Here is a 26326-nt window from a genome sequence, read left to right as displayed (position 1 = left end):
GGCCACCACTAACCAACCAGCTGAGGTGCTCCCTACCTTCTGCCAGATACCTCAGGAAAGAATTCCAAAGACTGGGATAGGACCTAGACTTTTAATTTTTTTAATGTTTTCTTTCTTCGATTGACATTTTAATTATATCTTACTGTTTATGCATCAGTGAAGTGGTAAAAACTTTAAGAGACTAAAAGGGGTGGTACCCTAGTGAGGTTGGTCCTCTCCATAGTGATAGAAGCTACACAGTTGGTTTTTATAGTTTGGTTTTATACAGCTGTTCTAGACGAGGCAGGTGGTTATCATTGTGGCTTGTATTTATGGGAGGAAATAACAAAGTTCCAGGCGGGTGTGGTCCTGTATCTGTCATGATTAATGTGCAGCAAAACAAACTTAGCCTACTTTTCCAGATTCACAAACCAGTTCCCACACTCACTTCCCACCCCTGAGTGAACAAAGGGCACTTACATTTTTTCTTTTCCATTGTGATGGGACGTGTATAATTATGTTTTCCTGAGAGTTTGAGTGTAACATCATCTTTTTTTCTACAGAAGGTTCTCCTTTTTTTGGCCGCGCCGCGCGGCTTTCACGATCTCAGTTCCCTGACCAGTGATTGACCCCAGGTCACGGCAGTGGAAGCCTAGAATCCTAACCACTAGGCCACCAGGGAACTCCCCAGAAGTTTCTTTTTTCAGGTAGCTATTCCATCATGGATGCATATAGGAAACATTAAATCGTGACTTTGGCGACTTACTAACTTGTATAATTGCCTTTAGAAACCCTAAGAAGAAAGATTTGTAAGTTTATCTCTCACTAATGTTCTTGTGGCCTGGGGAATCTGTATTTCTAATTCATGAAAAAGAAAAATATCTTTTTAATCCTAAAGGATGTCTATAGATGGATTTGATTTCATTGAATCCAGTTGCAGGAAGTCATATTATAATTCACTAACCAGTTGTACAGGTCAAATGTCATGATAGAAATACACAGACTCCCTTAACGTAGTTAAATAAGGATATTTGCAGAGGCAGAGTGGTAGGGGAAAATGTAGAAAGATTTGTGTCAAATATTAAGCAGAGTAAAAGGAGGCAGCAAGAAAGGGAATGAGTTAAGAAGAGCCATCTAAAGAGAACTCTTAACACTGTGAAAAGTGTCTAGAGAGAGCTTCCTGTTTATCAGGAATCATGGAGAATCTGGCTGCCATTGCTCACTAAGACAGAGTGGCATAGACACCAGAGCATGAGGAACGAGTGGCCCAGTAGGATGACTGCATAGACCGACAGTGTTTGAATTCTCCCTTCTCTTGTTTACCCAATACCATAGTCAAAATGTAGCTGATAACAGAAGACAAAAGATTTAGAACCCAGTTCTGCAGGTAGTTTCACTTAAGATCAAATGGATTATTCCTACATTTGACCAGTTATATTTAATCTGAGCTTTAGATAACACTGAGTTTATGGCTTAAGTACTTCGAGAATCTAAGCATCACCAAAAAGGAAAAAGCATTGGATTGGGTGGGTGCCGAATCACTGCCACAGCTGGAGACTGCAGTGCTAGAGAACTTGGTGCTGTGGTAGCACAGAAGGCTACACTGCAGCAAAGGACAAAAGCAAGCCCAGAGTTTACCCTTCCTGCAGAGAGAGGGATTGTTTCTTGTTGTAGCCTATATGACTCTCACAAATAACTAGGAGAAGAGATGAGAGGAAAATTGGTGGATATCTCAAGACATCCATAATTACCTATTCCCTGAGAGAAAAGTCAATTTTACTGATGTGGTAAAAGGGCTTTGAAGATTCTAAAATGTTCTGCAGTGTTGAAGAAAGATCATAGAGTATAGAGTTTGAAGGGAATTAGATGAAAAATGAGGCATTAAAAAGTTTTGATTTATTGGCAGAGTTCAGGGGAAAGTAATGAGCATGTGTGAAGTCCTATTTGGGAGGGGTGTGAGTAACCTTGGCTCCTAATCTAAAATTGAGAGGCCATGTTCTTGAGAAATGTTGAATAAAGAGGCAGGACCTGGAGCAGTATGTATAGTGCAGTCCCATTAACGTAAGAAAAGGTGTCTTTGTTTGTATGTGCATTACAGCGGGGCTGGAGGGGCACATCAACTGTGGACAGTGCGTCATAGCAAGATGGTGGGGGTCGGCTGGAAGACTGAGTTTTTAATCAGACTTTACTGTTCTGTCTGTGCTTATTTTGGTAATAAAGGAGCTCTTAATGTGTGTGTGTGTGTGTGTGTGTGTGTGTGTGTGTGTGTATTATATAAAGAAGCTTTTAATATATCAATACATTTGGCTGCCCAGCTCACTTAATGAAACAATTTCAGTGTTATTGAATATTTTTCTACTTTCTTATTTTCCCTAAAACCTTTTGATAAGCTTGGCAAACATGTGACTTTTGGGCAGGATACTAGATCTATAAAAGCATGTTTTCTCCTCTGTAAAATAACATCTACCTCAGTGGGGATGTTGTGAAAATTAATGATAATGTTAGTAAAGTACTTAATAAACAGTATCATTATTACAGAAAAAAATTAACTGTTACAGATCTATGAAATTCACTTATTCCACTAATGTGAATAATGCCTGCCTACTCTCTGCCAGGAACCAGGCTTAGAGTTGGTATAAATATGCGAACATACTGTGGACCAAACCCTCAGGGGGCTTACAGTCCAGTGGTGGAGCAGGCATTTTAAGTGGGCTAAGAAAGTAAGTGCCTTCTAGGTTTACAGGTGCTGGGCATGACACTGAGGGGCGGGTGGTCAATTCTGTTCTAAGGGAAGGAGGTGCCAGTCTTTTTAATTTACCAGTTAATAAACTTTCCTGTTAGATGATACAGATTGATTACTACAACATTATCTAAATGATGAAAGCTCTCAATTTATAAATTTGAAATTTTTTCTTTGTGGTACAATTGGCTACTGCTGCTCTGATCTAAGATTCTAACATTTTATTTTGTAACTGTGATGTAAAAATTTACACTAAGCTCCATCCCAGGAGTATGATGGGACTGAAGCAGAGAGTTACGGTTGTGAATAAATACAGAAACACTAATCAGAAATTTCCTTCATCTGACACTTCGGGAGTGATTCACTAATGAAGGGAAGGGCTGAGAGAGGACCCAGTGTAATTAGAACTTAGTCCATTAAACCAGATGAGGAGGGAAAAGAAGAACTTGTATAAATAAAACTTCATTTGCAATTTTTACTGACAAGATATTTGTAATAATTCACATATTCTTACTGACTAAAAAGTTTTAAATAACTCAGCTCCAAGGCATATAGGTTAGGTTAAAATAGATACAATTATTTAAAAATATTTTCATTATATTCCTGTATTATATAATGTTATATTCTTATTCTCATCTTTGTTGCCTATCTTTTATTCTGAATTAATAAGAGAAAAAAATTAGGTCTTGTTTAATGTGTGATTTGAAAACTTACCTGGAGTGAGTTTCCTAGTGCCCTGTCTGGTTTTTGTCCTTTTCCGGTGGCCTTTAGAATTTCTGCTTGCTACAACTTGAACTTGTGTTTTGTTTTGTTTTGGAGTAACTTGTTTCTCAAGTATTTGTGCATACTTCATCATCCCTCTAGGTTAGATAACACTAAGACCAAAGCAAGCATTTTCCAAGAAGACCTCTCACACCTGTTAAGGAAGGTTTTTCTAACATAATAGGCTAGGGACTTCCGAGGCAGTCCAGTGATTAAGACTAAATTACACAGGGTCTCTGAGTCTTAAGATAAAGTGCAAATGAGGTTTAGGATTAGAATGACCATTCAAACATTTCCAGGAAGAGCTCCACAGAAGAGCACGAAAGTCCCTCCTTTTCCTTGGTAAACTACTGTAAAAATTAAAATATGCAGAGCCCATCATCCAAAGCCCCAGGCCCCAGAGAGCCTATTAGACCATTGCCTGCACCAGAAACTCACTGAAACAACTGTCCTGGAATAAGCTAGAATAAATAAGCATGTTTCCAGTGGTTAAGAGCTAGGTTCTCAGTGGCCTGAGATGTTTATTTCAAAGCAGCTTCTGTCATTTCCAAAAAAGCCAAGTTACATTTATTAGAGTCTAAAAATTACATAAATCTGGCCCCAATATATGGGACACTGTAGCCTGAGAGAGTGCTTATTCTGTCTGAGCTTAACCCTGACCGTGGATCGGTGCGTGGAGAGTGGGTGACATGTGTCACTCGAGTGGCCGTCAGAAGTGGCATGGAGGTGTCTGACAGGATGTGAGGCTGGCTGCTTCATCCAGGGAATATCAAGAAAGAGGCAGGCAGAACAGACAACTGGCATAGGCAGAGGAGATGTGCAGGAGTGCTGGTGCCCTGAGGGCGGGGTAGTCCAAGGGGCAGGGTCCCAGGAGACTGGCAGGTGTGGAGTTGGCAGCTGCACTTCCCCTGGTTCCCTGTGCCTGGTTCCGAGGTAGGAGAGGTAGGAGAGTAAAGCTCCTTGACCTGAGATTGCGCCTCAGCTGGTCTGACTTGGTCACGAGGGAACTGCCAGCAGAGCTGCCCAGGCGGTTCTCTCACTGTGGGAGGCTCCCCGGGTGGTGAGCAGAGGCCGGGATCTGTTGTGGAAGTAGCTGATATTAAACAGACGTATTGTATTGAATACCTCAGTATTGGTTGAAATGTGTCATTCTGAAGGTTTTTCTGGGAACGTGTGCTGGTTCTGGATTCTGGGCTGGGGGAGGGGCAGGTGAAGCAGGCCGGTTGTTCAGGGAGTGAAGGTAACTCCAGAGGAGCTCAGCTCCGGGGCCTGGCTCAGCTGCAGAGGCTGAACTTCGGGCGACTCGCTGTCTGCCTGAGAGTGGGGAGAGATCGGTGTGTGCAGCCAGTGAGAGCACCGGCTGTGACCATAAGAGGTGACCCTGGGGGGAAGGGTGTGGACCGAGGCAAGGACAAACGCGGGACCAGACTTGGAATGGGTTAAAGCCTTGCCTTTGCTGGCGCCTTCCGAAGTCAGCCAGCGAGAGCCCTGGGGGCCGGCCCTGGGTTCTCCTCTTGCGGTGACGGTGGGAGGGAGAAGGCGGGGCGTGGCCGGCTCACCTCCCCGGCGGGCTCTCCTCCAATCGCCGGGCAGAGAGCGCCTGCCCAGCACACCCCCTCCTGACTCTGCCGCAGGACGCTGGGCCCTCTGCTGGCTTGCTCACTAGAGCTCGGCTCCCCTCCTGCCATCTTCCGTTGCAAAGCATTTCTGGGAGCTGCATGTGGGTGACGCAGCAGCATTGTTCGCAGTCACAGGAAGCCGCGGCTGAGCTGAAGGGCTCGAGAAGGAGCTTAGAGCACTGCACGCCGCTCCCTCTGGGTAACCTGAAGGGGTTAGCCCGACTGTCCTGCCTTAGCTGCTCTGGGAGATTTCAGAATTTTCAAGTAAATTGGGATTTTTCCTAGAGACAGAAAACCTAAGTCCTTCAGCACAACTTCCAATACAGAAAGCAAAACAAAGACGCTGGGGAAACTTCAACCAAGAGCCTCGGCAGCTCCAGAGCGACGAGAAACGCAAGGTCAGGCAGGCGGGCGGCAAACCCTTTCTGGTTCGGGGTGTATGTAACTGTAGGGACTTTGTCTTGGTGAAGAGGCAGAAGAACTGCCTGCCGAGCGAGTCCGGGACAATGCTTAGGTGTTGGTTGTGCCGTCACTGCACTTGTTCCCCTTCTGGTGGGATGTGCTTTCAGATTGGGTCGTTTGGCTTTTGGGAATCTTTTCCCCTTCTCTACTCAGGCGCCCGCGGTTCTCTTCCCCTTCCTGGGCTGTGTCGGGTGTGGGCTTGTGCTTGAACATTCTCTCGAATGCCAGGAGCCTAGATAGGCGTCAGCCTTTCCGCACTCCACCCCCGCTCCCTGTCCCAAACCCCCTCTGGTGAAGGGTGGTGGCTTCTTTATATGGTTTCTTGAAGGGCCTCAGCTGGAGTCTGCCTTTTTTGATGAAGGCAGGACGTGCTTGGTCGTGCTTGGTCGTATGGCCCCGGTGAAATAAGGCTTGGAAGGAAATCTGCATTTCCCTCCACACCCACACAGACCCTAGTAACTGAGTCGTGTATGTGTGAACAGCTGCCCCCCTCCACCCGCCCCGCACCCCAACACAGACACAGTTTCTCCACCTACCCTTCCCTGTCCCCCACAGAAGTCTTGCAGGTGGACTGCTTTTGGTGAATAGTTAGGTTCCTTTTCTACTCTTAAACAATTGCGGATCTTTCTGTGTAGTCTGTTTTGCTGAGAGTGGAAAGTCCCTGTTTGTGGACAGCTCAGTGCTCGCAGGCAGAGGAAATGGGCAGAGTCCTACTCCTCGGCAGTGCGAAGTGGGGGAGGGGAGCCGTGCACTCCCTAGCACACATTTTGAATGGACCTGAATTTTTCACCCTGGGGAGATTAGGAGCCCGTACCAGAGCCTAGTCCCACGTGGCACTGCACCCCGCCTCTTCACCCCCACGCAGTGTGGTGCTAAGAGGAGGCTCCAGAATAGGGTGCCATAGCAACTCGAAGTAAATAAAACGTCTGCAAATGAAATCAGTTTGGGGGAGTGTGAGAGGCATCTGGAGATTTGGCAAAGGGGATCATCGTGGAGGAGCTTCATGGGTATGAGTTAAAGGGTCATTCTGAGTCCCAGCTCTGGATTTGGAGCATGATCCTTAGGTTAAGGATGAAAAAACTTGGTAGAGAAATGCCTCATGCTTCAAAAAGTCCTGGTCTCTAGGCACAGACCCCACGGGGTTAGGAGAATTATTATTAAAAATGGCCCAGGCATGCTGGCCTGTCCAGGATCAAAGTTTACTTTTCCCTGAAACAGTTAATATCCTGTATACACCTAAAGCAACCAGAAAGAAATTGTGTAACTTGTCTTCTGGATTTGTGTTTTTTTGCAGTTGCCATTGCTTTAGGGCTCATGAGGTCAGATGAGGAGGGATTTCGTTCTGCTAGAAGGTTTGGGACTCAGAAATTTCTGTCTACAACGTAAAAGATTTGTTTCAAAATAGCACTCAACTAGTGTGACTCACTTGAGTGGCAGTTTCTTACTGTAGAATTGTACCTGAAGTCATTCAAACTAGATTGGCTAAAGTCATGGGAACTATTGCCCCTAAGGTAGTTCCTGCTCCCCTTTATGGGAATAAAGGCAAATAACTGTGTGTGTGTCTGTGTGTGTGTGTGTAAGAGAGAGAGAGATTTGAGATTGAGATTTCTGTAATCAGCCTTAGAAGAACACAGCCCGGGGTTGAATCAAGACATTAAGACCCTGCTGTTCATATTATTAATTCAGTATTAGCCAGTCCTTTTTTTTTTTTGCCACTTCACCAATAACATCTGCAAAATGAAGGCAATATTTAAATACATGATAATACTCGTTAACTGGTGTAGAAGAGTAATGGGGTGAGGTAAAGTTTTACTGTCATATATAGAACTGTATGACAACACTTGTCACAGTGGTAGCATAAGTGGTTACAGTAAGTACACAAGTATGGGGTTAGAAGCAAAGGTAAATTTGAAGTCTTGATAGTACTGCACTCGTTTGAGTTCTTTTCCATCTTCAGTTAGTTTTGCAGTGAGTCTCTCTCTATATGAAGGGAAAATATAGACAGTTGCCAGCCTGCCCTTCACCTTGGTGCTTAGGGGGACTGAGGCTAAGTCTGGATGCTGTTAGGAGTGGTTGGCTCTTTGTTCACTATGTCCTTTTTTCCCCTCTTCTCTCCTGTCTTACCCTTAGATTTTGCTGGAGGAGCTTGCCAACAGTGATCCCAAGTTAGCCCTCACTGGAGTCCCTATTGTACAGTGGCCGAAAAGGGATAAGGTAAGAAATTATTCTTCAGGCTGCTGAAACATTTTGCTGGCTAACCATTACTGTTCCTGGAAGAAAAAGAACAACTAGAGGCAGACAGCTTTGGTTGCATTAGTGTGAACTGACAGAAAATCATTACTCAGTTCTGTTTTGCCTCTTAAGTCAGGATAATTGGCTATCTTTGGAGGTGACTCTCTTAACAGAACTGTCAAACTAGGAGACCTGCCTCCAGGTTCAGATGCCAAGAATGGATCAGTTCCTATCCTTCTGGCCCAGTGACTCAATTATTTTCATACATCTGATGTAAAACTAGTTAAAATAATTGCATATACATTTAAAAGGCTAGATGTCTATATTGGAGTGAGACCACACTCTCAAGTTTCCCCTTAATTTGGACTTTTCAGTGTTGAATTGAAAAGAGAGGAAAGCAGTTACCCATTAGTTAGTAAATTGTCAGTTATGAATTTTCATGCCTCTTCAGTCAGGTCCTGTATAGTTTTTTCCCATATTGTCCTTTGTCAAGGTCAGTGATAGCATTCTGATCCTGGTCGTGAGTCTGGCAAATAAATTAGGCCCTTCTTTGGTTCCCTAGCTAAAACTTGCAGAGCCATCACATTCCAGGAACGTTTAGGCAGAATATAAAGGTGTGTATCTAAAAGATGTCTTTGAAGAACCACTTCCTCCTTCCTAAGTAGTGTCATCCCACTTGGCTCATGCATGGCCACATGGGACTGCCTCAGAACAGCATTTCTGGCCCTGGCTGTTGAGTGTTCTGTGTCAGAAAAGTACTTAAGGCACAGTGGGAAATTAAAGAAGTGGAAGACATAGTCCTTGTTCTTGAAAAGATAACCAGCAGGCTAAAATACAAGTGCTAAAATTATAAACATATACCTTAGAGATTTATTCCGCCCTTACCTATTATTGGAGTGTCTCCTGTGTACCAGGTTGTAGGCTTGGATTTGGAATAATAAAGAACAAGACTGGTCTCACCCTCAAGTAGTTTACTGTCTTCTTCAGGAATGTATTCTGAGTAGTAATATTCAGGATAAGGAAATATTAAAGTGCCCCTGGAATGACTTTGGTACATAGAAAGCTTCAGGGAAGGGTAGCTAAGCAGAGTGAGAGGGATGGGGCTGAAGTAGTCTGAAGGGATTGGCAAACTTTTTCCATAAAGATAATGTGTAGGTAATAAATATAACAAATAAAGATAATTTTTTTAGGTTTTGCAGGCCATACAGTCTGTTGCAGCTTCTCAGTTCTGCCACTGCGCTTGAAAGCACCCATGGACAAAACATAAACAACGGAGCATGGTTTTGTTCCAATAAAATTTTATTTACAAAAACAGGCAGTGGGCGGTTTGCCCTCTGGCCATAGTTTGCCAAGCCGTGTAGTGATCTACCCCCTCCAGTCCTTAAAACTACCTGATATGTTTGACCTCACTGCTTTCTCTTTCTAGCTTAAATTCCCGACCCGGCCAAAGGTGCGGGTTCCTACCATCCCCATCACAAAGCCTCACACTATGAAACCAGCTCCACGGTTAACACCTGTGAGGCCAGCTGCTGCCTCCCCCATAGTGTCAGGAGCCAGGCGGAGACGAGTGCGATGTCGAAAATGCAAAGCCTGTGTGCAAGGAGAGTGTGGTGTCTGCCACTACTGCAGGGACATGAAGAAGTTTGGGGGCCCTGGTCGCATGAAGCAGTCCTGTGTTCTCCGGCAGTGCTTGGCGGTGAGTGATCTGCTGGGTAAAGAATATGGGGGAGGGGGGGTGGTACCAGGGGACCGAAATATACACAGTGTAGACTTCAGAGTTGGGAAGACAAGTTTTTGCTCTCTTTATGGCTTTCTTCATTTTGTCCCTTTTTTCTCTGGGTTTAGAAAGAAGGTATCTAATATTTAAAAGAATCGAATTTAATCTTTCAGCCTTAGCCAATTTTCAACTGAGGGACCAGCATTTGAAGGGCAAATCACTGCTGTCTGTCCCCTCTTTAAGTGGATTAGAAAGGAAGGACCTGAGAGGCCAAGGACAGGCCAACTGAAAATAAACTGATCTCTTTTCCTCAGCTAGTTGACTCTCCCCATTTTCTTCCTTAGCCATTTTTCCTGCCAAAACCTCTCTTCTCACCACCCGGTCTCTGTGCTCTCTAAGTGTTTACTAGAGAATTACAGGAACCAAATCGTCCATCTTTGGTTAAAGGGAAGCTGAAATGATAAGGATCTAAGCCTGCTCTTTTCTTGGTTTCTGTCTTTGTCCTCTTGTAGCCCAGACTGCCTCACTCAGTCACGTGTTCCCTCTGTGGAGAGGTGGATCAAAATGAGGAGACACAGGACTTTGAGAAGAAACTCATGGAATGCTGTGTCTGCAACGAGATTGTTCATCCTGGCTGCCTCCAGGTGAGGAGAGGCCTAAGGGGCCCATGAGGTCTCCGCTTATAGAATGTCTAAAGATACTGAGTGGAGCAGAGGAAAGTGGAACATCTGTCATGAGAGGCTGGCAGCATCCCTACTGTGGGCCATCAGCTGTGGGTCATGTAGTGGTCTAACATCTGCTCTTGATTCAGTGTCTGTATTCAATGTCAGGCACTGTGCTAGACCCTGAGGATAAACCGGTACACAAAATAGTCCTGGTTCCTACCCTCATGGAGCTTACAGTCTGGCCTCTGGTGGGTATGTTTGGAGTCCCCAGGCCATCGTGGCATAGCCTAGTATGTTTTGGAATGCCTCATGCCTTTAAGTGCCTCTGTTACGTACTTCATTTTATCTCTGGATATTAGTTCCTGAAAGATGGTGAGAGTAATACTGTCAGCTAATATTTAATGTGTGTTCAGTCTGTATCAGGCTCGGTGCACACCCGGAGAGCTTTAAAAAAAAAAAATAGTAACAGGAATTCCCTGGTGGTCCAGTGGTCAAGACTCCGTCCTTTCACTGCCGAGGGTCTGGGTTCAATCCCTGGTCAGGGAACTAACTAAGATCCCGCAAGCCACACAGCACAGCCAAAAAAAAGTAGTTAGAAGGTTCAAAAAAAAGAAGGTTCAGACCTCAACCTCAGAGGTTGAGTCAACTCTTCTGTCAGGGACTCTGGGCCCAGGCGTGTTCAAAAGCTCCCCGAGTGATTCTAATGTGCAGCCGGAGTGAAGAAGCACTCTTTTACATATACTCCCTTGTCTAATCTTTAAGACAACCCTGTGAAGTTGGGTCTGACCTGTTTCTTCTTTAAGTTTTCTTTAAATCTAAAGTGCATTGGTGCTGGTACTTTCTTGGTCTTCCTGAAGGTGTCAACTATGTCATGACTGCCACCTGGCTGACAGTGATTATAAGACACTGTTAATTGTGAGAAGCAGCCCAGTTTCAGAAGATTCAAACATGAAAATATGCATCTTAGAGTTGATAAAATAAGGTATTATCTTCATGATGATGACAATGGTTAATACAAAGTGTTTACTACATGCCAGGCATTTTTCTAAACATTTTACATAGTACATAATTCATTTAATCCTTACCACTACCCTGTAAAATGGGTATTGTTATTTATCCTCACTTAACAGTTGAGTCACAGAGACCCCAAACCATAACTAAGTCTTAACCATTATGCCCCACTGTCAAGATCACACTGGCACTGTTTCTGTGTGTCCAGTTCGTTTTACAAAGTGGCATGAGACCCTCAGGAGAATGTATGTGTCAGGGGAAGAGACCCCAGATTGACCCAGACTCTTGGGAATCTTCTCTTGGAGTCTAAACTTGATCAGGTAACCAAGACTGAGGATGGCCAGTTTCCCACTGTCTGGGAGTGAGGCCAGATGGTTCTCTATCTTTCTCCCCTGTGGACCAGTGTGTTTAAGAGTGGGTAACTCTTCCCAACCATGTGGCTGTGTTATTGTTTGATAAAGGAAACTTAAGAGACAGGTTGGGTTTTGTCTGTTTTTTAAATGAGACAGATTTTTAACATCATTATCTGCCTACAGATGGATGGAGAGGGTTTGCTTAACGAGGAATTGCCAAATTGCTGGGAGTGTCCAAAGTGCTACCAGGAGGACAGCTCAGAGAAAACCCAGGTAAGGGAACTTTCTCCAGTCTTGCACTGTGAGAAGGAAGGAAGCATCAAGCTCAGGATAACGTTTGCCTTTGCATCTTTATTTGCAAGATTATTTTTTATTCTGTTTTGTTTGCTATCTTTTTTTTTCCTTTGGTTAATTATATTTCTTTTGAGTTTTAAATTTTGTGGGTTTTTTTATTATTGAATATTGTTGGGGGTCTTGGGGGTCTGCAAATTCCTGAGGTTCTTTTACACTTCGGGGCCCTTGAAAAAGAGGAGCCACAGCTAGGCTGTTTGAGGAGGGAAATGAGGTGAGCTTGGGCTGCTCATGAGGAATGAAACTTGAGGGGAGGCAGTGACCCGAGTCAGCTGGTAAATACGGTGGTATACTGGAGTTTCCAGTTAGGCAGGTTTACATTTTTGTCATCTTCACCTTTGTGGCAGAAAGCCCTGCCCTCGTGCCCAATTGTGTCCTACAGAGGCCGTCCCTCCTCTGGAGGGGATCAGTGCCATGACCTTGGCCCCAGGCTACTACTGTTGCTGGTCCAGTGGTCACCAGTAATGTCAAAGGACCAAAAAGACGCTGGTTACTCCAGCCAGGACGGCAAGACCTGTTAAGGGCACATACAGAGGAGGCCGTTGGCTTCGTGTCAGTCATCCATGCACTGGTTGATTACCTGGATGATTCCAGGTACCCTGCGCAGGAGTAGGGACATGTTTCCTTGTTTTCTTTCTCTTTCTTCCCACTTAGGCACTGAGGTCATTGAATTTTCAGTCTAAATATCTTTGAGGGCAAAGATTTCTGGAGTTGACTAGTGCTAAAGTTCTCCTTATTCCAAGTTCTTATACTAGCAGCAAGTTCTTTTAGTAATAGCTTTTACATGTGTCTTCACTGGTGGTGGTGGGCGCTTGCTATAGCAGATGGATTGGCAGATACTTTGTTTAGTATTACCTTCTAATGCACTGTAAAAGCCAGCACCCAAAAGTTGGTCATTCTCTTCCAACCATAGTGATCTAAGAATATAAGGAGAAAAGGGAGCAGAATTGTTGCATAGGGACACAAAATGTCTCCTTAAAGGAAATCTGAACTACTGCTGTGATACCTAGTGGAGCACACTGGTTAGGCTCCATTGCAGCAGAGCCAGGCGGGCTCCAGGAAGGGACAAGTGACCGGTGAGCACAAGTGGCAGAGGGTGAGGTTGTGCTTTTTTTGTGAGATGTTGGCTTCACCAAACTTGAATTCCTCATTTCCATCCTGAGGAGATTCCTCTGGGAGCAGTGCAGTTTCTCGTTCTCAGCATAATCTCTCACCTGTGGTTGGTCTCCCGGGACAGCGTGGGGCACTGAGTGGAAGAAGCAGCCTGGTAGGGTCGAGCTTAGACCCTGGTAGAGCTAAAAGTCAGTAGTGTTTACTGCTATCACAATCAGCATTCTAGTTCAGATATATATGTAGGCTGCTTTTCTTCCAACAGCAGCATCTCTTGGGTGTTTAAAATGGTCAGATGGCATAGGGGTAGAGTTGTGGCCTCTTTAAAGGATTTCTTTACCCAGGGAATTATAACCAAAAAATTGGGACAAGAGCTGAATAGGGCAGGCTATGGAATCATGCAGCCCAAATTTGGATCCCACTCCTCTGTACTTGGACACAGACCTTTCTGTCACAGGTAGATTTCCCAAGTGACCTATTTCGAGGGTTTTGCTCTGTAATCAGCTTTCTCCAGCACAGACGTGAGCTCAGTTGCTGATCCTGGCAGAGTCTAGATTGCAGACGGAGGAGATGACCACCCTGCAGCAGGTAGAGATCCCTTTCCCCGTAGAAAAGCAGTGGCCTGCCTTCTCGCTAGTCCTCTGAGAGCAACAGTGAGGTTGACCCTGTAAGTGTAGAGGGTTTTGAAGAAATGAGGCACTGATGTGACGTTTGGGGGCCTGTTTTGCAGAAGCGGAAAATGGAAGAGAGCGACGAAGAAGCCGTGCAAGCCAAAGTCCTGCGGCCCCTGCGGAGCTGCGACGAGCCCCTCACGCCCCCACCTCACTCGCCCACCTCCATGCTGCAGCTCATCCACGACCCGGCCTCCCCCCGGGGCGTGGTGACTCGTTCATCCCCTGGGGCCGGCCCCAGCGACCACCACAGTGCCAGCCGCGATGAGCGCTTCAAACGGCGGCAGTTGCTGCGGCTGCAGGCCACAGAGCGCACCATGGTACGGGAAAAGGAGAACAATCCCAGCGGCAAAAAGGAGCTGTCTGAAGTTGAGAAAGCCAAGATCCGGGGATCGTACCTCACTGTCACGCTACAGAGGCCCACCAAAGAGCTCCACGGGACATCCATTGTGCCCAAGCTGCAGGCCATCACGGCCTCCTCTGCCAACCTTCGCCATTCCCCCCGTGTGCTAGTGCAGCACTGCCCAGCCCGAACCCCCCAGCGTGGGGATGAGGAGGGGCTGGGGGGAGAGGAGGAGGAAGAGGAGGAGGAGGAGGAGGAAGATGACAGTGCAGAGGAGGGGGGTGCAGCCAGGCTGAATGGCCGGGGCAGTTGGGCTCAGGATGGAGACGAAAGCTGGATGCAGCGGGAGGTCTGGATGTCTGTCTTCCGCTACCTCAGCCGCAGAGAACTTTGTGAATGTATGCGAGTGTGCAAGACGTGGTATAAATGGTGAGCAGGGATACAGGGATCAGGAATAGGGGTACGGGAGTAGGTGGCAGGTTTCCATATGAGAACAGCATGTGTCTTGGCATCTGGAGGCTTGTCGGGTCCTAAAGGATTAAATCAACCCAGTCTGTTCCCCAGACGGTGGGTCCTGTTAAATATGTGGCCAGTTGTGCCTGCAGGTGTCATTGGGGAAATTTGGCCCTTTGCATCCTCTCCCTGCTACTTTCCCATCTCTCTTTACTGGACTTAAGGATGGATTTGTACATTTGGGCCTGGGGGATGGATTTGTAGTTTGTGCTAAAACTTCAGAGTCATAATCCCCCTACCCCCCAGTCAACTGAACTTGTTATACATTTGTTGAGAGCCTGTGATATGCCAGTCACTCTCCTGGTGCTGGTGACACAGATGACTGCTGTTAAGCCCCTGCCTCAGTTATGTCTCCATCTAATGAGAGAGGTATACATGCTTTTAAAACACTTTGAAGGTGCTCACAGGCTCACAATTTGCCATAGTTTTAATTCTCATCCTCTAAACCTGGATCGGAATTCCTTTCTCCAGCAAGCAGTTCAGTGTTGAAGCTTCCTGAGACTTAGTTGTCCTTCTTAGTGAGACCTGCCATTTCTTCTCAAGTTAAACGTTAAGACAAGGGAGGGGGGGGATCCCTAGAGGTGATAAAGATTTCCACTGGGCATTGTTTTCCTTTAAGCTCCTGGACCCTAGGACATACCCTTTATATCTGGGTCAAATCCCGTTACAGTAGTTTTCAAAGTGTGATGCCTGGACCAGTGACATCACCTGGGACCTTGTTAGAAGTGCAGGTTTTCAGGGCCCATCTCAGACCTACTGAATCAGAACCTCGGGGGCGGGGCCGGGCAATCTGTTTTTAATAAATTCTCCACCAGGGGATTCTGATACACATTAAAGTTTGAGATCCCCTGCTCTATTGTAAGCAGCCTGTTTCTGCCATAGAAGTTTCATGTGCCATTGGTGAAGTTTTTTCAGTCTTTAAATAAAGACTCCATTCTTTGCAAACTTGAGTTTATTTCCCAAATCTGAATTAATATGTGATCTACCCAAATTCTCCTAATATTTCTCTTCGTAGGGCTAGTGGGCCTGCCTGGCTCTATCCCTCAGTTTCCAGGCCAAGCCACATAAGACTCGCATTATGTGCCGTCTCCTCTTCCCCTGCCAGCCAGACTCTGAGCCAGGCTGGGGAGCAGGAACTATAAAATATTAAACAGAAGCCTGCATGTTGCAGTGCTATTTGTGGCCTATGGACTTGTAGATTACAGTGGAAGGGCAGGCCTCTCCCTTTCAGTTCTGGTCTGGACTGGCTAGAAAATGTAAAGATAGCACTGAAACCCAAGGGTGGTAGAGGACTCTCCAGGCCTGATTTTAATAAAGAGCCTCTTTCGACCTGATACAGTAATGGCTCTTTGTGGAGCTCAAGGCAAAATGAACTGTGGATGTGCCACGTAGCGCCCTGTGTCTCAGGCAGCTGGGAGACACTGTGTTGAGGGAGAGAGTAGAGGGAGGCCTAGTAGCTTCCAGCAGTAAGAAGTCAAAAAACTTGTTGACGTTCCCTTATATATACTTTGCTGGGAGCCATACCATTTTAATGCAAATGAGGGGTTATAGTACATTGTTTCACTGTGTGTCCCTAACAATTGTGCTGTGTTCTCAGCCCATCCAGAGTAAATCAGGGTGAACTGGTCAAGTAATCCCTATTCTCTGAGGCAAAAAAATGACAGGGCATGATCCTTGTATGCATGTAGAAGAATCTAGAGAAGGTGAATCCTCCAGGTGCTCTGCTTTTCCCAGAAGCCTCCAGCAGCCTGTGATGAAGTTCCTCTGACAAGGGACATCAGGTATTGACAGCTAGTTCTCTTTCCTTCTGTCACAGGTGCTGCGACAAGAGACTTTGGACAAAAATTGACTTGAGTAGGTGTAAGGCTATTGTACCCCAGGCTCTCAGTGGCATCATCAAGAGGCAGCCAGTTAGCCTCGACCTCAGTTGGACCAACATCTCCAAAAAACAACTGACGTGGCTCGTCAATAGGCTGCCAGGTGAGCAGCCCTGTGCTGTCCTTCCAAGGGCAGGCAGGGAAAGCTGCGTTGTTGGCAGCGCTTCTAAGAATTGCTTTAGGGCAATTTAGGGCAGCAGTCTGTGCCATTGTTGCCTCTCTGCTTAGCAAGACACTTAGCCTGGGCCATCTTAACTGCCAGTCCCCACGGTGCCACTCTGGACTGGCAGGCCAATCACTGCAGTAGACAATGAAGAGAACGGGATCAGGTGCTGCTGCCAGCCCTGCAGGTCTGCTCAGCATAGCCACTGAAGAGGAAATTTGAGTAAGATGTTGCCTTGATCAGCCCCTTGTAAGGCCTTGTTCCCTTAAGCATTTTGAGGTCTTGGATAAAGAGGAAGTCACTCACACTTACATGACTCTGGTAGGAACTAAGCAGTCCATTTTACCACCAGAGTTAGATGTAATTTAGGAAAGCATAGGAGTCTTTGAGCTGGATTACTAGAGTAAGATTAGGACATGGTCCCTCTCTCCATTAGACTGGGCATCTATTTACCTTGGTCTGATCAGCTGGTAGTTGAGGCTTTGGATGGGCTGGTAGAGTGTATTATTGCGTGTCTGTTTCCTTCCATTGCAGGACTGAAAGACCTCCTCCTGGCAGGCTGCTCCTGGTCTGCAGTCTCTGCCCTCAGCACCTCCAGCTGCCCCCTTCTCAGGACCCTTGATCTTCGGTGGGCAGTAGGAATCAAGGACCCTCAAATTCGGGACTTGCTGACTCCACCGGCTGATAAACCAGGTATGCTCTGGGCCTGATTTCTCTGTGCTCCTCTTGGGGTAGCTTTGTCTTTCAGCTGAACTTCATTCCCAGAAGCTAAGGTTCTGATGCTGTTGAAGAGTAGAAAAATGCAAATTGAAAACAGAGTGATGGACTGCGTACAAGTACAGGTTACCTGTTTATAGATAACTACCAACAAAGAAAGGAGTAAGTCCATTTTGTGGCTTAGTGGAGCTTGGGGCTTAGAGAGTATAAGCCCGAGGAAGCTCAGGAAGGCTTCATGGTTGAGGTAGAACATTGAAAGCTGTTTCCATGATAGTCTAGAAAAGTGCGGGAGTGTGGGAAGGAGAGGAGCATTCCACACATACCCCTTTGCTGTGTAAGTGAGGCACAGTCCAGCAGCTGGGAAGAAAGAAAACGTGTCTGGTTTCCTAGAAACGGCCCCCACGCACTGCTCACTCCCTGAAGGGAAGCGTGTGGGCAGTTCTGCTTATTAACCCCTGCAGGGGGGCCTGGCCAGCAAGTAGCTGAAGCTGCCTGCAGCTTTGGAGCTGGACTAGAGTTGAGAATTTTGATCTAGGCCCTTCTCTTGCCTGTGCAGGTCAGGACAATCGCAGCAAGCTCCGGAACATGACTGACTTCCGGCTGGCGGGCCTTGACATCACAGATGCCACGCTTCGCCTCATCATTCGCCACATGCCCCTCCTGTCTCGACTCGACCTCAGTCACTGCAGCCACCTGACAGATCAGTCCTCCAATCTACTCACCGCTGTTGGGTCTTCCACTCGTTACTCCCTCACAGAGCTCAACATGGCAGGTATGGCGCTGTGATGTTTTGTGACAAACTGCCCCCTGCCTCCCAGAAGCCCAGCCCTCCTTGGAGCTTGACCGGTGGAACAGAAAAAACATGGTCTGTTGACTAAACCATGTTAATTTGTTTCCTGACATCTGGACAAGGACATGGAACTCTGTCCCTTTTGTAACTGATGGGACCCAAGGCCTCGAGCAGTTGTCAGGTGCCTAAGAGCACGGCCACCACCCAGCTGCAGTTTGGTGAGCCTTGCAGTGCAGGGAGTGCGGTGGCAGGGGGCCTTCAGAGGCCGCCGTGCTGATGGCACTTCTGGTCTCTGAGCCAGGTAGTTATGGGAAAAAGGGGGCTTCTTTAGGATTTTGAGGGCAAGCTGGGAAATTGAGGCTCCTGTGGCTGTGTGTACATAGCATTGTCCTTGTGGTCACTTTCCCCACAGGTTGCAATAAATTGACAGACCAGACCCTGATCTACCTACGGCGCATCGCCAATGTCACCTTGATCGACCTTCGAGGATGCAAGCAGATCACCCGAAAAGCCTGCGAGCACTTCATCTCAGACTTGTCCATCAACAGTCTCTACTGCCTGTCTGACGAGAAGCTGATACAGAAGATCAGCTAAGACACACCCAGCCCAGACTGAACAGGAAACCGATCTTCCCCTGACTCCCCAGCCAGGAGAGCCTCTCTCCCCGACCCTGCACGGGCTCTGAGGCCAGCGTCACACTCCCTCTCTGCTCTCCTGTCCCTTGAGCCCTTCCCTTACAGCCGGGGCAGAGAGGGTGGTGGACACCAGGCTTACCTGCCTGCTTCTCTCCCTCCTAAGGAGAAGGGGGTAGCAAATTGATCTGAGGGGAAAGCACAGGCTGTGTGCTGTCACAGTGCCTGCTCGCTTGCTCACCCACTCGCTCACTCGCCTGCCAGGAGGCTGGGCTCTCAGTTTGGGGTGTCTGTGCAACCGTCATCTGCACTGGGCCCTGGGGTCCTCCTCCCCATCCATGGTCCCCAGCAGTGCCTGGTTCTGAGCAAACTCCCAGGGAAGAAAGTGGCCCTGTCTCCGTGGCCAGGTTCTCCTTATGGTGTCCAGTGCGTGTCTCTCCTCCATCACACTCTCCCGGCTTACGCAGGAGGGGCCAGCAGCCCCAGGAATGCCAGCCCCATGCAGATCACACTGGTGCTGTTGAGGTGTCTGAAACCTCTTGTTGTGTCTGTGCTCTCCCTCCTCTCCTCTCCTTTAGCTTGATCCTGTCCGATGCTCGTGGTAGTTCACATAATGAGGTTCCCCCAGCCCAGACTTGCCTGCTAGTTTCTGTGAAGTCCTTGTTGCACTTATTGGGGTTGAGGCTCTTCAGAGGAGCTGGAACTGTCTACCCCAGGGACACCCCCATTTTATTGCTTCCCAGGCAGATTCTGGGACAGGCACCATCTCCCCATTGCCCTCCTTCTTTGGCCTGCCCTGCCCTTTTCCACACTTACCTTATTCCCACCTGAATAGGGCTTTCCCAGGATGCGTGTCCTCAGAGGGAGCAGCCTATCTCCCCCAGCTGGGGGGGATCAGAGAACTAGGCCAAGTCCCCCCCTGCCTCCCAGCAGGCTCCGGGCCTCAGGTGTCCCGTAGCCACCAGAGCCCAGGCCTGTGTCTAGCCCCAGTGGCTCACTGATCTGGCACCTTTGGAGGGGTGGGAGGTCCTGCTTAGAAGCCAGTCACCTGCCCTCTGCCTGCAGCCATGGAAGGGGGTGTGCATGTGCCTCTGTGTGTGTGGCTGAGTGTAGTAAGCGTGTGTGTGGAGGGAAGGAGGGGAGCGTGGTATCTCCCACTCCACCGCCCTGTGTCGAGCCCCATCAGCTGCCCCCTCTTACTTTGCATTGAACGGCCTGTCCAAAGATCCTCTCTCTAGGGCAGCAGAGAGCTTTTTGCACTTTAAAAAAAAAAAAAAATGGAAAGAAAGGTCGGAATTTCTTTTGGGTCAATATTTAAGTGTGTGAGGAGATGCTCAGTAGCAGCAGCCTGTGGCAAGAGCTTATAAATGATAGATGCGGATTTGCACTCTGCTCCCCATCTGTAAGGATAGCGAGATAGCACAACCTTGCCCCACCTTCTCGTCCTCCAGCCCATCCCTTCCTGGCCCCTTTCCTGCAGCCCAGTCTCAGGCTCTCCTCCTCCTGAAGCCCTTTGGGGGAGGGGAAGGAGCCCAGGCACCAGGGGTCTGAAGTGTGAGCCACCCCAAGGAGAGATGCCACATGCACCCTTGCCACTTCCAAAGCAATAGAGGCAGAGGGGCTCCCTCTTTGCCACCTAGCCCAGCTTTGACCCTGGCGTTGACTGGCCTCCTAAGAGAAAACTGGGTCTTGGGAGGGGGTGGCATTGTGTCTGTTTCTTCCAATCTGCTGATTCTCTTGGCTGCACCTTAGAAGCAGCAGTCTGCTCCCGTGACCCTCTGCCCCTTCCATTGGTCTCCAGGCCCCAGCCAACTGGGGCTGAAACTTTGAGGAAATGCCAGTGACTTATTCCAGAGTGCCTCAGTTAGGGGAACTTCTCTGTAAAGAACCCTGGGTATTGAGCAAAAACCTTATTAATATTATTGTTAATGACCTATAATTGGAAGCTTCCTGCCTTTTTTTGGTTGCTCCTGTGGAAAATACTGAAAAGATTACTTTGTTTTGTTTTCTTGTCTTTTTATAAAAGGGGAGGTGGAGAGACCCCTTCAGAGCAGGGATTGTGCCGGGAGAGTGCCTCTGACTTTGGGACGTTTCATCTACAGAAATTTCCAAGCTGATGGTTTGTTTTGGGTTTTGGTTTCTATTTTTGTTTTTGGTTTGGAAAAACAAGCATTTTTACCGCGCACGTAAATTGGTCAGCAGAAAAGGGAGCTCAGGAGTGGCAGCCAATGGACCTGTGCCCTTGCTGGGTTTTCCTTTTCTCTGGGACTGTGAGGGGGAAAATGGTTTTTAGAGGTGAGGGTTGGTCCATGTGGAGGAAAGAAATGTCTGTCTTTGGGGACAGAGGAACCTGGGAGTTCCGCCAAATTTCCTGCAATCTGCTCTTAGACACGGCCTTGCCAGGAGAGCTTGCCTTCCTCAGACCGCGGGACCAGACACCCTGCCTCCATCTTTCCGAGCACCGGGGCGAAAGACCACAAGGAAAGGAAGAAAATTTATATATATATATAATATAAAATCACTTGGTGATTAAAAAATAACTGCTCCATAAATAAAACTCCTAAAGTCACTATGTTTAAAGGGTTTGGTTGTGTTTTTGTTTTTCGGAGAAATATTGTAAATATATATTTTTTGTTGCTGATTTAGAGTCAATCTCCAATGTTGTGCTAAAAAATTAAATTAAATGTAAGCATTAAGGGGACAAGTCATGCTATCTCAGTTGACACATTGGGGTTATTTTGGGCCAGGGAAGGAGGGAAGCTAGTTGGACTTTTGTTTTCTAAACGTTCTCCACTATTGGTTTTAGAAAGAGCAAGGACATCTTTCCTCTGACATGTGGGAATGGGAGATATTTGTGTAATAAAATTTTTAAAAGACAAAAAAAGAAATAGCCTCCAATGGGAAATATTTTGATTTGGTTGTTTTTTTTTTTTAATAAAAAGGTTTTAAAAACAACAACAACAACAACAAAACCTTTTCTGCCTTGGTGTGTGTGTGCGTCCACGTGAAAGAGGAAGAGTCAGAAGGTCCTGCAGGCTCTCGCCTCCCACTCGCCCCGCCCGCCCCCCGCCCCAGGCCCGCAGTTCCTGCTTCAGTCCCGAGTTAGCAGCAGAACTGCTATGTGCCTCTACTACTTGTCTTGCCTTCCTTTTTTGAATGTCAAAAAGCAGCACTTGCTTATGGAAACACCAAAACATTTTACTTCATGAAGGGGAACTTTTTAATCGGTGTGAAAATTTAAGTATGAGGTTACTGGACCCCCACCCCTTCCTCACAAAGCAGTGCTTGGAGTGGCCCTACAGAGTCCTCAAGGAGAGCTGGGAAGGACCCCTGTGATGCTCTCCTGAGAGCGGGCCTGGGGATTTCTAATCTCGCCATCCTCGATAGCCATTAGCCGAGGCCAACCTCCAACCACTACAGCTGTAGAACAGGCCTCAAGGACAATGCTGTTCGAGGTCACTGCACAAGCTGTGTGTCAGGCAGGCTCCATTCGGCATTTGTCCCACTGCCCTGCTGCTTATTGAGTACAGGCTTCCAGCCTTTAGACGAATGTCTGACGTGCTGCCCTCAGCCCTGACTGCACCATCTCAGGAGAGCTGAAATCCCATCCGGGAGGTCTTGAGGAGGCTCTCATCACTACCCTCAGGGCATCTGGGGATCCCTGCCCATCCTACTCACCAAGCTGTTAAGGACCATCTCCAATTCTGCTGCACATTCTGGAAAAGCACAGGGTCCTGGACGGTGAGCTGGTTCCCAGTCCACTTCCTGAGGTTGGATGTGGATGTGGCCATGTTCCATGTTGCAGGGGAAGGCAGAGTGTCAATTTTGCCACCTAAATATCACAAGAGCCCATCGTCCACCTCTCGATGACCTCACGCCTACCACCCTAGGTGAAGCCAGCATTGTCCAGAACCTTGACCCCAGCAGGAGCCCTGAGGCTTCCCAGCCTCTAGGCCAGCCCCCTGTCCTCCATGTTGGCAGCCAGAACATTTCTCTCAGATTTGACTACTTCTCTATTTAAAACCCATTAGTGTGTCTGTCTCAGGATGAAGTCCAAGCTTCCTCACTCACCATCTGCCCCTCCTACTCCCCTCCACCCTCACAGCTAACTTCAGTGCCACCATCTCTGGGCCTTTGCTCTTCCCTTTGTTGGTACACCTTCCGTAGTTTACATGTTACTTCCTCTGGGAAGCCATCTCCCACCCTGCTCAAGACTGGAGCATATGCTGCCATAGCACCCTGCTGGTTTTTAGGACTCCTTTAAAATCAGTCTCCCCAGCTAGCTGGGAAGCTCCACCAGGACAGGGATCAGACTGTGTTGCTCACCATGTCATCCCCAGCAGCTGGCGCAGAGCTTGGCACATAAGAGATGCCCAAGCAACAGGGTTGAGTGTTCCCAGTAGCTTGGATACCCAGAGGCCTGTGCCTCCCCAGTACAGCCAGTTTGTTGTCATGTTCTCCAAATTCACTACCTCATACATCTTTCCCCTCCTTTCTTGTGTTAATGCTACCAGCTTTTTTTTTTTTTTTTTGGCCTGTTTCCAATCTAACCTGTATTCAGCTATGAGTCTTCCTAAAGCACACACAAAAATCTTCAGTCTTCATGTGTAACACTCCAGAGTCATGTGTAAACTCATCCTGCCACTGGCATCCGTAAAATGAGAAGCACCAGGTTGGTGGTAGGTGCTTCTAAGAGGCCTCAAACTGGACACCTCTGTAGTCACCAGGCTTGCTGTGTTCAGGGTGTGTCACCCTCACATCTATCCTTCCTTCAAACACCTCTTCCTCCAGAAGCCCTTCCTGTTTCTCCACCAACCAGAAGGGATTAACCTGGACATACTGTACCTTTCACAGGCAACAACATAGTAAAAACAGCTGGCATCTTCTGAGCCTTACTATGTGTTGACCACTGTTTTAAGCACCTACATGAAGTAACTCCGAATCCTTGCAGCAACTCTACTTTTTTTTTTTTAAGGATGGTTGATTTACAATGTTGTGTTAGTTTCTGGTGTACAGCAAAGTGATTCAGTTATACATGTATATATACATATTCTTTTTCATATTGTTTTCCATTATGGTTTATTACAAGATATTGAATATAGTTCCCCATACTATACAGTAGGACATGTTGTTTGTTTTATATATAGTAGTTTCTATCTGCTAACCAAGCTCCTAATTTATCCCTCCCCACCTCCTTTCCCCTTTGGTAACCATAAGTTTGTTTTCTATGTGAGTCTGTTTCTGTTTCATAAATCAGTTCATGTCATATTTGATTAATTAATTAATTAAGGCTGTGCTGCGTGGCTTGTGGGGTCTTAGTTCGCTGACCAGGGATTGAGCCCGGGGCCATGGCAATGAAAGCACCGAGTCTTAACCACTGGACCAGCAGGGAAATCCCTTGTGTTATATTTTAGATTCCCCATATAAGTGACATCATGTGGTATTTGTCTCTCTCTGTCTGACTTACTTCACTTAGTATGATCATCTCTAGGTCCATCCGTGTGGCTGCAAGTGGCTTTATTTCGTTCTTTCTTACGGCTGAGTAGTCCATTGCGTATGTATGTACCACGTCTTCTTTACGCATTCATCTGTCGATGGACATTTAGGTTGCTTCCATGTCTTGGCTACTGTAAATACATAGCAAGTCTATTATTATCTTCCTTTTAAATTTGAGAAACTGAGTTATAGACATTTGCCTAAAGTGTCTTTGCTAGTAAAACCTGGAGACTGACTGCAGAGTTGGTCCTATCCGCCCTGCTCCCTAGCCTCTGTGTACAAGCAATAGCATTTCATGCCCATACCCCAGCCAGGGCAGGGGGTGGTGGGCAGGTGTCTTCATTCTATAAAGCCAAGGCTCAGAGAGGTAAAGTGAAGGGTCAGTGGCAGGGCTGGGACATACGTGAATTCTGGGCCTGGGACTCTGGAGCTTGAGGCTTTACCCCAGCTCCCTCGTGCCTGCTGAGCAACCAGGTTGGGTGTTTGTCCACACCCCCTCCCATGTCACTTTTTTTTTTTTTTAATTATTTATTTTTGGCTGTGTTGGGTCTTCGTTGCTGCGCACGGGCCCTCTCCAGCTGCGGTGAGTAGGGGCTACTCTTTGTTGAGGTGCATGTGCTGCTCATTGCGATGGCTTCTCTTGTTGCGGAGCACGGGCTATAGGCGCACAGGCTTCAGTAATTGTGGCATGTGGGTTCAGTAGTCGTGGCTCACAGGCTCTAGAGCACAGGCTCAGTAGTTGTGGCACACGGGCTTAGTTGCTCCGTGGCATGTGGGATCTTCCTGGACCAGGGCTTGAACCCGTGTCCCCTGCATTGGCAGGCGGATTCTTAACCACTGCGCTACCAGGGAAGCCCTCCCATGGCACTTTGAACTTCTTAAGGGTGGGGCTAGACAGCTCGCTCTGCTTCCCCCCTTCATCTGCCCTGGGAGTCGAGCGATAAGGAAATTTACTGAGCATAATGAAAAGTGGACTTATAGGAGAGGGAAGCAGGACCAATTTCATGGGCGAGTGACCCACGCAGTCACACGGGGCCCTGCCCTCAGATGGGCCCCACACTTAGTTTAATGCACTGTTGTCACCATCTTGAAATTTCTGAGCAAGAGGACATGCATTTTATTTGCAGTGGACCCCACAAATGATGTAGCTAGACCTGGGGAGAGGGCCAATACCAGCTCCCCCCACCCTCGCAGGCCACCTCTGTGCTAAGTGCCATTTGGGTGGCCAGCAGCAGAGCAGGCCTGGCACTTGCTGGCTGGGGAGACTCGCCCTACCGCCACCTTTCCAGGTGCCAGGCCGGAAAGGAAACCTCAGTGCTGACTGACACCCATGTACGGGCAGGAAACAGTGAGAGCAGACACCCAACGTCGGGGAGGACCTGTTTTGCCCTCAGCCTGGCGCTTCTGCCTCCCCACCCACCCCACTCCAGAGAGCTACAAGGGGGGCAGGAAGTCCAGCTGCTATGACCCCAGACTGTGCCATGACAGTGCTAGGATGGCAAGACAGAGGGAGAGAAGCAGAAGGAGACACAGACCCAGAGAGAAACACCCTGAAAGACCCAGAAAAGGAAAGGCAGAGAAAGAGATAGAGAAAGGAGGAGGGGAGAAGAGAAATGAGAGAAAAGAGACCATGGAGGACGCTGAGAGAGAGGCACAAGTGAGGCCCAAGGTACTCAGGACAGTGGCCACTCAGCAAGCCATCTCCCTCGGCTCGACACTGCACACACATCATCTCCGTTTATCCTCAAAACAATCCAGTGAGACCAGGAGGGAGGCGCCCCGGGTACAGATGAGAAAGGCAGTGCTCAGATAGGTTCAGTAACTTGCCTAAGGCACCCAGAGAGGCAGCAGGAAGTGGCACTAGCATTTGACCCCAGGTCTTTTCCGCACACATCCTCCCTCCCCCTGACACGGCAAGTACCAGTCGCCACAGTGGGGCCGGTGGGGGCTACGAGACCCTGACTGGGTCACTCACTGGCGGGCTGAGAGGGTCAAGGCACAGACACCCACGGTGCGAACGCAGCACGACCCACCGACAGGCTGAGCCTCGGACGTCGAGGCGCATGCGCGCTGGGAACGGCCCCGGGAGGCGGCCGGGGGCTGGGGCAGGGCTGGGGCGGGGC

The 26326-nt window shown here is 47.8% G+C and overlaps 1 protein-coding gene and 1 long non-coding RNA gene across 5 annotated transcripts in view; one reads left to right on the top strand and one right to left on the bottom strand.

Moving 5' to 3' along the window:
- The window catches only part of KDM2A (lysine demethylase 2A), a 104470-nt gene extending 84485 nt beyond the window's left edge, over positions 1–19985 (top strand). For all 4 annotated transcript variants that reach the window (XM_024749278.1, XM_024749277.1, XM_024749276.1 and 1 more), the window contains 9 exons: positions 7693–7776; positions 9221–9490; positions 10024–10155; positions 11724–11813; positions 13732–14444; positions 16345–16508; positions 17103–17261; positions 17842–18057; positions 18488–19985. In XM_024749278.1, coding sequence (XP_024605046.1) covers positions 7693–7776; positions 9221–9490; positions 10024–10155; positions 11724–11813; positions 13732–14444; positions 16345–16508; positions 17103–17261; positions 17842–18057; positions 18488–18669 — 2010 coding nt within the window. In that variant the 3' untranslated portion in view covers positions 18670–19985. The remainder of the gene's footprint in view (positions 1–7692; positions 7777–9220; positions 9491–10023; positions 10156–11723; positions 11814–13731; positions 14445–16344; positions 16509–17102; positions 17262–17841; positions 18058–18487) is intronic.
- LOC112402390 (uncharacterized) lies at positions 17215–26226 on the bottom strand. Its single transcript, XR_003003699.1, has 4 exons — positions 26179–26226; positions 24175–24334; positions 22386–22539; positions 17215–17350 (listed from the first exon to the last, which is right to left on the bottom strand). It is a non-coding gene; the product is annotated as an uncharacterized LOC112402390 (long non-coding RNA).
- Between the last annotated feature and the right edge of the window lie 100 nt (positions 26227–26326).

This window comes from Neophocaena asiaeorientalis, unplaced genomic scaffold, assembly GCF_003031525.2.
Source record: "Neophocaena asiaeorientalis asiaeorientalis breed wild unplaced genomic scaffold, Neophocaena_asiaeorientalis_V1.1 scaffold43, whole genome shotgun sequence".
In the NCBI taxonomy this organism is placed as follows: domain Eukaryota; kingdom Metazoa; phylum Chordata; class Mammalia; order Artiodactyla; family Phocoenidae; genus Neophocaena; species Neophocaena asiaeorientalis.
The sequence above is the reverse complement of the archived record's forward strand: the minus strand, read 5'-3'. Positions and strand labels throughout refer to the sequence as shown.